The sequence below is a fragment of the Plectrocnemia conspersa genome, unplaced genomic scaffold (genome assembly GCF_051122295.1).
Source record: "Plectrocnemia conspersa isolate PC_06_02 unplaced genomic scaffold, ASM5112229v1 ptg000012l, whole genome shotgun sequence".
Classification (NCBI taxonomy): domain Eukaryota; kingdom Metazoa; phylum Arthropoda; class Insecta; order Trichoptera; family Polycentropodidae; genus Plectrocnemia; species Plectrocnemia conspersa.
This window is the reverse complement of record NW_028277176.1, coordinates 22,798,075-22,812,956: the sequence shown is the minus strand read 5'-3', so window position 1 is coordinate 22,812,956 and position 14,882 is coordinate 22,798,075. Positions and strand designations below refer to the sequence as shown.

Genomic DNA, 14,882 nt, shown 5'->3' with positions numbered 1-14,882 from the left:
GTCAGTTCGAGAGCGGTTATATATCAAACGTATATCCGTATCATGTGTTTTAGATGTAATAGTAGGGGCGTAAACCTAAACTTGCCATCTCCTTCTCAATTATGAATAATGATGTAATGTATAACTCTCGAACTGACTGTGTTAACGCAAATAAAGTGTAGAGGAGTGGTGTCCAACCGAAATGGCTTAGTGGGCCAAAACCAAAAATAAGAACACACTGTGGACCGCACATATTAAATTAAACAAAACATATGTAATATTTATATTATAATGAAAAAATAATATTTATAGTAAAAAAATTGATTTCAACTGACTTTCATAAAATTTTAATTTGCTATAAATTCTTTTTATTTTGATAACAATCTATGAGCAATTTGTTTTCACCTTAAAGTATGTTAGAAAATTGTTCAACGTATAGTTCAGGCACATTCAGATAATTTTTATTCATAAAAAAATTAGCTTCTCCAAAATTTCCGCTACTTAACTATCAAATTTTTGAGTAAAAAAGTAAATTATTCTTGAAGATAATTTTGAAACTGACGATGCTTAAAATATTTTTTTAACAACAACTGGCATCACATGGTATATATTAAATATTTAGGCACAAAAATTTTCCATGTGCAAAAACCAATGCAAATGAAAAGCTCCAAAAAATTCGAGTTTTACTGTTATGGCATTTCTATGTTAAAAAATGAATTCAACAGCTATAATAATTCTTGCCGATCATTGAAGTTACGCCATCTGGGGTGCTACCAGTTAGATTTGTTAAATTTAGTCCATAGTCATGGATGCATTTCTATTTTTCCCGTTAGTTATATCTCTCAAACTCATAACATCCAAAAATTCTTCAGTCACATTAATTTCACTATTCACGCCTCGAATAAAAATGGCAAGTTGATCTTTATCTTTAATATCTGTTGTTTCATCCAAAGGCAGTGAGAAATACACAAGCTTCCCAGAAACCATGTTCAGCGTTGAACAACTTTCATTTAAAATCTTATCAATTCTTTGCGCTATAGTTTGATTTGATTTTGAGCAATTTCTTCTACTTCAGTGATAATGCAATTTTTGCTTTATTCACAATCCAATTCTTTGCTCTATTGTAGAATATAGGTGTATCAAATGCAACTTTCGGTAAATTAAATGAACATTCTTTGACTATAAACAGGGGGTCATTAAAGTTTTTTCTAAGGGATGGGTTGATAATTTTTTCATTTTGGTGTGATCATATCATTAAGATTCATATTATTTTATTAAATGATAAGCATTTTTCTAGCTGAATTCAAGGGGGCCCTGTTTAGAATTCACATCAAAAGCAATAAAATCGTGCCGTCGCAAAGAAACGCTCGGTTATCTAGCATTCATAGTAGACTCTTACAATATTATTAAAAAATAATTGAGGATCATATAAACCGAATTTTACTCAATAGGAGAGCGCAAAAAATTATTATCACTTCTCAGAAGTCAAAAATTCACGTCAAAAGCAATAAAATCGCGACCAAAATTCGATTTTAACATACTTTGCCCAATACTCTCATATAATAAGTCAGTAGTAATATCGCTAAGGATAGCTATCATATTTTTAAAGCATAGTGTAATATCGAACTGCAGATAAACTATTGAGCAACATGAGTAATGAGACATCTGTCTGTCTTCTTCCGCATATTTTCCCCTGAGAAATGGGTTGGCTTAGTTTATATTTTGGACTTGACTTAATAAAAGTTATAAAACTGTAATTAGTTTTATAACTTTCGTTGCTTAATTCGTGTAGTTTGGTTTGGTAAGTTTGGTAAGTGTAGTAAGTTTGGCTTTGAACCGCAAATGTACGTTTCGCAACTGTCAAATTGAGTTACATAGACATTTTAGAGCAACTTATAATTTCACTAGCACCTATCAGTTAAATGATATTTTCGCTAGTAGAAATATATATCTACTGGTGAAAAAATATTTGGACTTCACTAGTGATAAGTATGTAAATGATTATATTACTACGTATGGAAAATTTGAAATCGTATAATTGTACTAGCACATGCCAGATAAATTATATTTTCACTGGTAAATATATATATCTACCGGTGAAATGTATTCCGATATGATTTCACTGAAATAGCATATTTAAAAAAATATTTTCGGAATAGATTCGAAACTTTTATATTAAATTTTATTTTTAGGAATAAGTCGAGAATTTATGGTTTAGAACCAGAAACGATATTTAAATTTTTTCAAGGGGGGGGCAAAAGTTTTTCAGTCACTGGTGGTTTTTTTAAATATTTATATTTTAATAAAATTCCTAGTAGTTCATTAAATGACCAAATTCAAGGGGGGGGGGGGCAAAGATCTCACCTGCCCCCCCCCCCAAATGTCTCTATATTTATGTATTTATGCAGTAGTCCTATTCACCCTTGTCCCACATTGGTCATACAATGATAACTATTATTTAACATCCCTTCAACCAAAGAATGAAACTCTGTTCGGTTCGCTTTGTTTCTAGCTTATCGCTCCGCCGATTAACTAGCGTAAGCGCCCAGTAATTGGGCCCCACGTTTTAATTTTGACGTAACGACCAACGCACACACAAACATAGCACAACAACACTCGCGTCGAGCACCGCACTTTTCCTCAGTTTCCACCGGCGCACACTTCGGCAACATTGTGCGCCGAAAACGCTCTCGAAAACAATGTGACAATTAACGAAAAACCCGCAACTTTTCGAAAACACTGTGCTCATATCTCATCTCAGTCGACTGAGTATTAAATTCAAAGTTTAAATTTTGGTGATTTTTTGGCTCCCAGGACCTCAAGATGGACGATAGAGGACTCGGCCTTGCCGAATACAGGAGGAACAAGCTACTCAAGTTTTTCAGCAGTCGATGGATTTCTGATGGATATACGATCCAAGTAAGACGTTTTTGTATTATCATATTTTGCAGCTCTTATCAATATTGTTTTGTTTGTATCATGTATAATATATAAAGCCCCAACTGTTACATACATACAATAAAGATAGTATTGATAACGGGTTATATTTAAACGTTTTAATTAAGGGAACTGTTAATTTGATCGGTTTGCAACCCATATTGAGTATACATTTTTGTAGGCATATAAAGTCAGAGAATCACATATTTTATACAGCAAAACATGTTTAAAGTTCTTTGACTATATCTCGTCATATTTTTAGGAGTGGCTATTAATTTGAATAATGAATTAATTACAATAGAAAGTTGGTTAAAGGACAGAGGATTATATGATTAATAATTAGACATGCCTTTAAATATTGATGTTAGTATAGTTGTAGATAATTCATATACATATGTATATATATATTAAATATTTAAAATGTGCTTCAATTGAATTGATTGGATTTTAAAGTTTTTTTTATATAATAATACAGATGTATTAAAAAAATATTATTAACGAATGAATATATTTTAACGTAGCTAGGTTATAAATAAACACTATCATATAAATTTTTTCTTTATATGTATGTTTTGCTTTTATTGTTTTATCTTACGACCACATTTAGCTTAAATACATATAATTAACATATATATATATTTGACTCTAACTTAAATAATATTTATTTTTATATTATTCATTGTTATATGAATATACCGCTGTAACATAGCAAGCGTTAGACCGAGGCGTTAACAGGGTGTAAAAAATACTACAAACATATAATACAAATTTGGATATATGTTTCATTATATTAATTGCTATTTATTTATATATAAATTAAATAATAATATTTAAAAAAAGTTTACGATTTGGTCATACACAAACATTGCCAAAGTTACCCTTTATTAATTTAATAGCTGTGCCTAAAACATCTAAAAAATTGTATATATGATATCATTTTTTATGTTTCATTTACATTTTATAAACAACAGTAAATAACTTTTGATAGTATACCAATAAAATGTATTCAAATGCATATAATTTTATATATATATATTTTTTAAATATTCCATTGTAACCTAACAGGCGTAAGCCCAATGCATTACAACGGAGTAAATAAGATATAATGAATAGCTACATGTAGAAAGTCTGGGAATCGGTGCCAACTAATAATCAAAAGATTATAATAAGTTTCACTGCCGGGGCTCGAACCCGCAACCCTAAAGTTACTAGACCAGTGGCGTAGCTAGGGTATGTGCCACCCAGGACGATTCTTAGCATTGCCCCCCCCCATACATATTTTGCAGGGTCATAAAATCAGCATTTCTTAAAATAATAAATTGGTTATTATTAAGCTCTTGCTATTCGTGGATTTATATATGTCTTAGTGCATTCAGGGTTAAGAACCACACTAGACGATCCCATCGCGAATATGCCGCCCCCAAGCAAGTGCCGCCCGAGACGTTAAAGACTGCGCTATTCCGTCCTTAACAATGCTATCTATACTCTATTTTTCAGTGTCAGTGCACAAAAACATAAGCGTGTATAATTTGAGTTATAGATAAGAACAGGCGCAAATATAAAAATATAACAATTGTTTCAATTAAAATGAACAGTATTAATTTTAGAAATAAAAAAATAAGATTATAATATATACAACATATTTATATTATTATTAATCTTGCATTGTAATCTGATAAGCGTGAGCCCAATGCGTTACAATAGAGCAAACGTGTACAACTGACATAATAATAACCTACAAGTAATTATTAAAATTACCGGACTTTTCAGTCTGAAAATCGGTGAAATCTGTATTAATAAATCTTGAATTATAATTTAGAAGCAATAAATGTAAATTTGCAGCGTGTGGCAGCTTTTTAATATTAATGCATTTTTATAAATAAAATTCGAGTCTGTTGCCGTCTTTGATTTACCAGGCAAGAACGCACGGAACGCTATTGCGACCTTAATATATCTATACTCTATTTGCGTTAACGCAGTCAGTTCGAGAGCTATCCATTTCATCAGTATTCATAATTGAGAAAGAAATGGCAAATTTGTGTTTACACTCATATTATTAACTCTAAAGCATACGTTCGATATACTTATCATTAATCCGGTTTATTTTTTTAACACATTTATAGAAAAAAATAATAATTTCTATAAATTTGTCCAATAAAGTATGATGGCCTAGTAGCAAAAATAATAACAGTTAAAAGATAATTATTTTAATAATATATTATGAAATGGATAGCTCTCTAGCTGACTGTGTTAGCGCAAATAAAGTATAACACAATATATTATTAAGGAGCGATTATATATTATACTCGAAAATAAACATAGCCCCGTGTATTTTCACATACCGGTAGCACCCCTCAAGGCAATCGAATAATCACAGGCCAGAAATTTAATAGCACATGATGAACACGCGTTGAACGATGTTTTTTGCACTGAACCTTAATAATTTGACTACATATTTTATGATACAACTTTCATCTATTTTACTCTGTAATATCCTGAAATGACACTTAAAATATACTTTTATAGTAATACTATAAATGTATATGATTTATTTTAATTCACTTTTATATGTAAATTTTAATAGATTTGTATTTAATTTATTTAGGGTTTATTGGGTGTTTGATTAGAAAGTAATTACATGTTAGAATGGATATTTTTTAATTTTTAATATAATAATTAATATTTCGATAGCGAAAAATTTCACTTTAAAACTAATTTTGTATATATTTGATTGAAATTATAATAATAATATCATTATAGCATTTTAAATGATATTAGATCTAATTTGTATCATTTTTTACACTTGATAGCAAACGTTTATTTTTAATGAATCGGCAATTATTACAATGGCCTGTTTGAATACATATATATTACTATAAAAATGCGGTAGAAATTCTTGCTATGTTACGAGATACTAAACAACGAAGTGAAAGAACGTCGTCTATTATATTACAAAACTTCAAATGCAACGTAACAATAACACCAAAAAAAAGCTCACACGACGCAAGGCGATAATCATCTCAAATATAAATCGGTGTAAATAATATTTTTTTAGATATACTATATACAGTACATTAAATAGATAAGCGATCTATATAGGAAGTGATTATATAAAATATTGATATGATATAGTTAAATTTGTAGCAATTCTACAATATTTCAGTACACCTGTACGTTTTAGCACAATACGAATCGTTAGAATTTATATAGACTTTAAATTATTGTTGCATCACGTCCATTCTTTGTACTATATACCAAGATCCATTCTTGGAGACCTTAACGAATAATTCCACGGTGTCTCGCTGTATTGTAGATTGCACCACAGATAAACGCTGAATAAAAGATGTGGGTGCAAATGTTGAAACGTAGCTTAAAATGTGCTGAGAATTTTGCCGTAAATTGTCGCAAAAACTACGCAACAAATCGCCATATAATTTTATTTACTCCATAATTTTCTCCAAAAATCTGTTATAATGTTCTTTACTGAACCATCAATCATTTATGTGTAACACTATCTATAAATCTCTGGAAATTTTGAACTAATAAAAGCAACTTAAATCCCATGATGATATTTATTATAATAAAATATTATATATTATTATCAAAAATTGTTTGTTTTTAAAAAAGGAAGCTATTAGTTAAATAATTGAATAAGCTTATCATAAATGTATGATTTTTTTTCAATACAGTAGACCCCCCCAATAACACGGTAATTTGTGGACGTGCTATTTGGGTGACGGTTACTTTATGTTTATACATAAAAATAAAAATGAGTTTGTAGAAAAATTTTTTTTTAAAAATGTTTACTTATTTGCTAAATTATTGATCAAACTGTCACCCATTTAATAATCATCAGTTTCCCATATAATTGATGGGATATATTTACAAATATGTAATGGTCGTTTTTTACTATGCCATGTACAGTCATTTCTGTTTTGAAACCAGATAGAGATTGCAAAATTATAATTTCGTCTCGCTCATATTCACAAGCTACGCAAATTATATCAAAATTATATTATACAAGGCATAGTATAGATGCTATAGATTCCATACAAATTTTTTATTTTCTAATGAATAATAATATCTCAATTAAAATACAATACCGATCAATCACACCAGTAGAAATCAAAATTTGCTAACCAAATCCGTAACAACCTAATTTCCATTTTCACGGTGGTCATCATGACAAACCACGGAAGAAGTTTTCCATACAGGTGTTTCCTATGTGTGTGCGCTTGATTCGATACACATATAACATTGTATTATCTATCATGGTAATAAAATCTTTGTACTGATTTCCCTTTCGCATAGCCGTCTCACGGTACCGGTCAAACAACCTTCTCTTTAAACCACTCTGTTAATTGCATAAAAACTAAGCCACGATCGGTTTATAAACAATCTGTGATTAAATTATACCTTTGACCATATATATATAAATAAATGCATTTGGAAATATTTCAAAGTATGTACCTGCATCTGCATTTTCAGGAGACGTCTATAAATATATTTAACAAAGGATCGCTTCCAGGAATTCACTTTCTGAGCTGGAGTCCCCTTAAAGAACGAGAATGACTTGACGTACTATTTTTATCCAATGGTTAGTCATGCTGTTTTTAATTTATGTATTTCAGTTTAATTGAAATGATTCACAAAAACAGTTTATTTTCAATGTTATTGAACATTATATATTAAAGCAATCGATTTAATTGTATGTACTTTATAAGAGTATATTTAAAATATTAGAAAGCCAACGCTGAGACTTTAAATAGCCACTAAATCCTTGAAACATCAATTAGTAATGTAAATTGATTTAATTTGATCATTTAAATATTTCATTTTTAATTGTTAAAATTAATATTTCTAACTACAAAATAATTAAGCTTATGAATTATCTAATTTTTAAATTATAAATAGGTAAAAAATAAATTAGATATATAAATAGTATATTGCTATTTTATCTGGAAAATACAAAAAAGTAACACCAAAAATTACGCTGTAAACCAATCAATATGTTACAACATGTGACTATAATTTTGCCAAAAAATGCGCTTGATTTTAGTGAAATGTATAAAATTATTTTGCTTATTCTTGAATAGGACTTCTAAACCAGTTAAAACCGATTAACCGGTTTTTCGGTCAGTTAAAAAAATCGAAAACCGGCGCTCTAGAATATTTTTCAATTAAATACAGAATATTAACTTTTTCTAAGAAATTATAAATAACGCGTAAAATAGATAAATAAATTACTAAGCGAAGCTATTTGCTTCATTGCCTCAACTCATAAAAATGATTCTTTAATTATTATGGAAATGCATAAAAGTATATCACCCTATATGACTGTTTCAAAATAAAAGACGTTTCCGAGGAATCATTTCTTCAAAAAGATTTTAAATTATTTGAATATACGAAATCTCGAAAAATTATAAATTCCTTATTAAAAATTAAACCAACGTCAACCGCCAATGAATGTGTTTTTAGCTTTGCAAATAATTTTTGTACGAAAATTCGAAGTTCTATACATATTATTAAAAAATTCCCTCCAAATTTTGGCCATGTATAAAATAATAATCCATATGTATTTTTCTGGTCAATAAATTTGTTTTAGTTTATTACAATGTATTTATCCCTAATTTTTCATTATTTATAATGTATTCTCAAATATAATATTATACATACTTCCTTCGTGCATTTCATTATCTATTCTCTATTTGCGTTAACACAGTCAGTTCGAGAGCTATTAATTTCAAGTTTGAGAAGGCAAGTTTGGGTTTACGTCCCTACTATTATCTCTAAAAAACACGCTAAGGGCATACGTTCGATATACTTATCATTATTCCTGTTTATATTTCGAACATATTTATTGAAATTAAAATCATTACTATATTTTTTATATTTATCATTTACGTATTTAAAAGTTCTTATCTTTTAGTATTGATAACAATTTGTTAAAAAAACTTTTATTTTTATCACTTGTGATAGTGATAAAGGTAAAAAATGCAAGAGTATAAAGAAACTGACTGTGTTAACGCAAATAGAGTATAATTCTGGTTATTTTTACCATAAGTACTATATTTATAAGCAATTTAATTTGTTTAAAAAAAAAATTATTTGCTTAAAATTATACAAAATATTTTTTTGCATAATTTTAAACAAACATTTACATATTTATTTTTTTAAATTAAAACTTTCAACATTTGTTTAAAAACATAAATCGTTTTTTCGGATGTTTATTTGGAATCACTATTTTGGAGTACAACAGGGATTTGATCTAGGTCCTCTGTTCTTTTTGTTTTTTATAATAAAATGCATGCGATAATTTATAGCTTGGAATATTTATTATATGCTGATGATCTGAAAGTGATTCAGAGTATTCGCACAAATTCAGATTCACTCTCTTTACAGAAAGACGAGTCGCTGTCGATCGACAAACGACTAGTTTTCAATATTGCCTAGTGTCACGTTGTCATATTTTCCTAGTGGCAGTCAAAAATCTCAGTATACTTCTAATCTGCGTGAAACCATAATTTGTTTTTAATACAGGGTGATCCAACTTCAGTTTCCGAACTTTTTTAAAATCTAATGTTCGATTAATAAAAAATCCAAAAATTAGATATTGCTGTAAAATATTTGTAGTTCTTTATCACACCAGTTAAATTATCATTCTTCTTAAAACTATAATAACAAATGTATGAATATCCCTAAAAAATTATTAAAAACTGTGCATTAATAATACATTGCACATTTACTTGAATCAAATCAATGTTTGTCAATATTTTTATTTTTAGATCTAACTACACAAACAGTAGCAATACAACTATGTTTCCAAATCATTTGTAAAGTTATAATTAACTATCAAAAAATGTAATAAAAAACACGTTACAGTAATGCACATGAATTATTCATATGCAATATATATTTGCAATACAATTATCGCCCAAACGAACGTTGAACGCGGAAGTGCAGTGAATCTTTCTCTATTCCTTGTGCACTTTTGCAATTTCGTGTCATTACTCAAAAACACCTTGCGAAACGAACGAAAACACAAAAGACTTTCAGTCAGCAGACAAAGGGAAAATACGTCGTCGATCCATCAAAAATGAAACGATTTTGAAACGACACAAAGGCGAGAATTGAAACGTCGAAAAAATCATCGACACGTGATCCGTCATTCTACAGATCGTTAAACAAATTCGCACGCGATCCGACAGCTTTGAATTACATGAGTAAAAAAAACAGAATCGTAGTAATAGTAATTCACCGGCGATTTGTTCGGTTGTGTCCATTGTTTCACGTGTGTAGGAGACGTAATTAGTTACACGCTAATTGTTCTGCAAAAACGATACGGTAAAGCGCCTATCGCTATACTGATTTTTAAAAAGAGCAAGAATTTTTTTATCAATTTTATCTAGCATAAGCGAAATATATAATTAAAAGGCACCGTTAACACAGAACTATGGTGAAAATAGATCGAGTTTAGTTTAGTTCTACCTCTCTATACATATGTGTGTGTATATATATATATATATATAAAACAAAGCGTGGGTTACCGTTTTCCTTTAATGCAAAATAAATGAGGAACGCAATTAATTTGCATTTCAATAGAAAAAGTGAAAAGATTGCATAGTAAACCCACAAAATGGCAAGGGGGCGTTGTATAATTGTATGCTTTATACATATTGCGTAAGCTTACCAATGTAATTACCGTAATTAAAAACAGGAATGAGAAATACGATGACTATAAAAAAAATCATAAATACCAACGTTAAAAATATATACAATTCATTTTCAAAACATTTTAATAGTTTTTATTTATAGCTTTAAGTGATTTTATAATCATTTAAATGGCGACAAGTTAAGCGTAATTTATATCATTATTTTATGACCTTAATAAAAAGTATGTACACAAGTTAAAACATATATAATATGATAAGTAAAAACTATATTTTTTTGTATTAAATAGCCAAACAAAATACGCAGCACAAAAGAGATAAAATCCATATACTATAGCAAAATATATGTTAATATAATTCAGTGGCGTAGCTAGGGTATTTGCCGCCCAGTGCGATCCTTAAAATTGCCGCCCCCCCCCCATATATTTTTTGCAGGGTCATAAAATCAGCATTTCTTAAAATAATAAATTGGTGATTATAAAGCTCTTGTTATTCGTGGATTTATATATGTTTTAGTGCATTCAGAATCACACTGGACAATCCCATCGCGAATATGCCGCCCCCAAGCAAGTGCCGCCCGGGGCGGCCCGCCCCCTCCGCCCCACCATAGCTACGCCACTGATATAATTACTCTTCTATATCAGTGCTCTGCAACATTTTCTCACACATCAAACCATAAGCAAAACTATTTTAATATTATAATGAATTATCCAACTGCGATGAAAACAATTCTATACTATCCGACAGATAATTAAAAAGTCGAATAGCTGTGCTTATTAGAAAGTTGTCCAATACTGCTGTTTTTGCATACGATACTCTGGAATGCAGATACTGTTAATTAGGTGGCACACATACATTAAAATCTCCGGATTCTATATATTCTCTATCAGCAACTTTAAAAAGCGCTTTTCAATGTAGTAATATCCCTTGCATACCTTGCATACCTTGTAGAAAATAAAAATTATTTATATTTATATTCCTTCGTGTACAGGAATTTGAGAAATATTTGTTGGACATTTTCTACTAAAATTGAGTCAGTTGCATTATTTGCCAACCAGACCAGATAAGCATACTTTAGAGAAAAAATTATTTGACAAAAAGTATATGACTTTGATTCAACAAGAATCAACTACCACTAATATAGCGAAATAAAATTATGTTATTAAAATTTATATTTATTTCTGTGACAGCTCCAAGAGTGCCAAGCGTAGCGACGCAAATCACGTACTCTCTCAGTCTCTTAACGACTGTCGTGTCCATAGAATGATTTACGGCTTGCAATTTCGAATACAGATTCGAACATAGAAATTATATATCTTGCCTTTTTTCTTTTCAAACACCCCCCCCCCCCTTGACAAAATCCTGGCTACGCCACTGCTGCGCACTAAGTGATTATACAATGCACACAATACCTTTGAGCTCCTCAATTAAAAATTTTAGAGAGTGCATTGCATATGATTTCTTTATATCATAAATTTATAGAATCCGTTTCCTGCTTAAAATATAACACCTAAGATGGTTACCATTTATGTACGTGCAATGAAGCACATAGATATTCATTTCATAATCAAAATTTATCGGTGCTATTACTCTAGAATAGGTTATAAAATGACATTTTTTAATGCTAAATGGTAATTTATTAACGGATGACCAAGCACATAGACTTTCAAAATAATATGATAATTTAAAAATTGCGATTATTTGGCACATTTTTCGATCGCGCGCAAATATGCCAGTTGTACATGACAGCAGCCGCCGTGCATAGGTCATTCACGCCCGCCGTCCGGACGGCATATGAAATTTGTGGCAGTGTGGCCGCTACTCGGAAGTCGGCGACCTCGGCCGACTTCAGTTGAACTTCAGTTTGGACAACTTCCAGAGAGTGTAGTGCAAGCATTAAACATATTAACGACAATCTGAAAAGTATGAAAAAATCATTTTATGTAGAAATCCAAATTTATTTATTTATTTTTAAATTAAAAGACGACAAACTTTATCAAAAGCCTCTTCAATATCAGTGAAGATATTGCTAACGTTGCTGTATCTTTTTATTGTGATACAAATTCAAGTTTAATCACAGGTTCAACTTAAACGCTTCATATTTAACATTTTTCTTTTAAGAAATGCAGGAATTACTTAGAGGTGATAAACGTCTTGCTGAAACTTAATTAGTTACATAAAATAAAGTAAACAGTTACCAGCTTTTGGTTACAAAGTCACACATTCGGCCTCAAAATCCGAAGTATTAAACGTATTATTTTAAACTGAAACGTCGTTTGGTTTTCAAATAATAAAGAAATAGAAATAAATTCGAAGCTCACGAATAAAATATGCTCTCCTATAACTCTCATCTAATTACGATTCTAAGAGTCTAGGAATCGCCTCAAAATTCTGGTACGTCACGCGTACCCTAGCAGAAACGGCTGTTGTCTTGAATTTTCATTACCGAATATCTCTCTTAATATATGTATTATTTAATAACTATACTTTCGATTTGGATACATCAGCTCTTCAGTTATATTATTATCAAACTACTGTTTATTTTAAATAAAACATTCTGAGCTCAAATATAACTACACTAATTTAATTTTTAGGTAAATGAAATGCAAAGAATTTGTAAATAATTACATCCCGGATATAATCGATTTACGTTTCCAAAAATATAACTAGAATACAAAACAAAGCAGGATGCGATCACTTGAAATTATTCTGAAAATAAACCCGATCAAGTGTTAATACGCATATCCGCATGAGAAAACGCAGACGCCTCTTTGTTGCACGTGTGGTTTGACTCGTTTTTGAATTCGATCAGAGAAAGATCTATTAATTAAAAATGTCAGGTGAAAGGGAATCATCTCAATAGACAGGAATAAGTTTCAGCGCACTGATTAGCACGAATCCGTGTCTTGCACGAACAACGTGTTGCATGGTTTTGTACGACTGACTCACTGACTCGATTGCGCTCATCCCTGACTCATTTGAGAATCACTGTGTGAATTATGCCTCGAGAGCAAAACAAGTAGTTCAAGTGTAAAAGAGCAGTCACAGATTAGAACTTCCAAATTAGTTGCATGAATAAATAACAAGTTTGCCTTGTGTAGATTTATGTCCTCATCGATATTAAAGAACTTGTATACACTTATTTTTTGTCTTTTTTTAAGTATAATATATCGTTCTCAGTATTATAAGTATTTATTTAACATATTATTAAAATAATATTAAATTAATGCCTAAAAAAAATGTTTGATATTGTATCATACAAATAAATTAAGTTTTAATTTATCGCGTTTTATTAAAGTGATGAGATTAGCCTCAAAAGTGGTACTGATATTTTATTTGAATATATAAATATAAGTCACTCCTAAAGGACTTATTATCTTTATAGTATGACCCATGAGAAGACAGTAATTTCGATGTTTTTTCACTTCTCGTAAAAGGATTGGAAATCATTTTCTGCGAGTCTGTTTAGTTCATCGGTTTAGTTGATCGGAAAATCTAAAAAATTTACGGCTCAATCGATTTTGTGGAAATGTGAGGATGTTTATTAAAAACTCTTATGGATCCAAATATATTTGTTATTGATAAAGTTAACATAAATAACACCAATTATATTCGCCTGATTTTTTTGTCATTCATTATTCGAATATTGGTCAAACAATTCATAAAGTATTTGTTCATATTTGTAATGATATATTTAAGAAAATCTATTTTATAAGTTCTGAAAAAACATTTGTATTGTTTTTTAAGTCTTTGTGTTTTTTATCAACGCAGTATTCCTACCCTCCTATAACTTTTTTGTAAAATTTATCTTTTTATATTTATGTTATTTATAATATGTCGGTTATTAATCGTTATGACCCATGGTCATGACTAATAACCGACAAACAAAATAGCAAAGAAATCTACTGCCGAAATTTCAGAAATTACTCATTTTTCCGAGTTAATATTGTGCTGCTGTGGATTTTCTTAATGAATGGTAAAGATTTTTAATCTCTTTTAAAGCAATATTAATAATGTCCATCGATATTATGTTGGTATTTTTATTTTGCTACGGCGCATAAAAAATAAAAATAAAAATACTTTGTAATTGCCGAAATTTCAGAAATTACTTATATTTCAAAGTTATATTATGCAGCTATGAACTTTCTCAATGGCTGGACTCTTTTAATTTTAAGCTTATCCAAATTAATTTATGCTAGTAATATTTTTAAGCATACCAAGTTGTAATATTTAAATAAAATAAAACCTTATACTGATTTAATATTGAATATACCCAATGCTCTATTATTATATTTA

At 29.7% G+C, this 14,882-nt stretch overlaps 1 protein-coding gene across 1 annotated transcript in view; it reads left to right on the top strand.

Annotated features, from left to right (window-relative positions):
• The window catches only part of LOC148228643 (uncharacterized), a 90,542-nt gene that overhangs the window by 5,016 nt on the left and 70,644 nt on the right, over nucleotides 1-14,882 (top strand). The window contains exon 2 of the mRNA XM_088199492.1: nucleotides 2,794-2,898. Coding sequence (XP_088055618.1) covers nucleotides 2,794-2,898 — 105 coding nt within the window. The remainder of the gene's footprint in view (nucleotides 1-2,793; nucleotides 2,899-14,882) is intronic.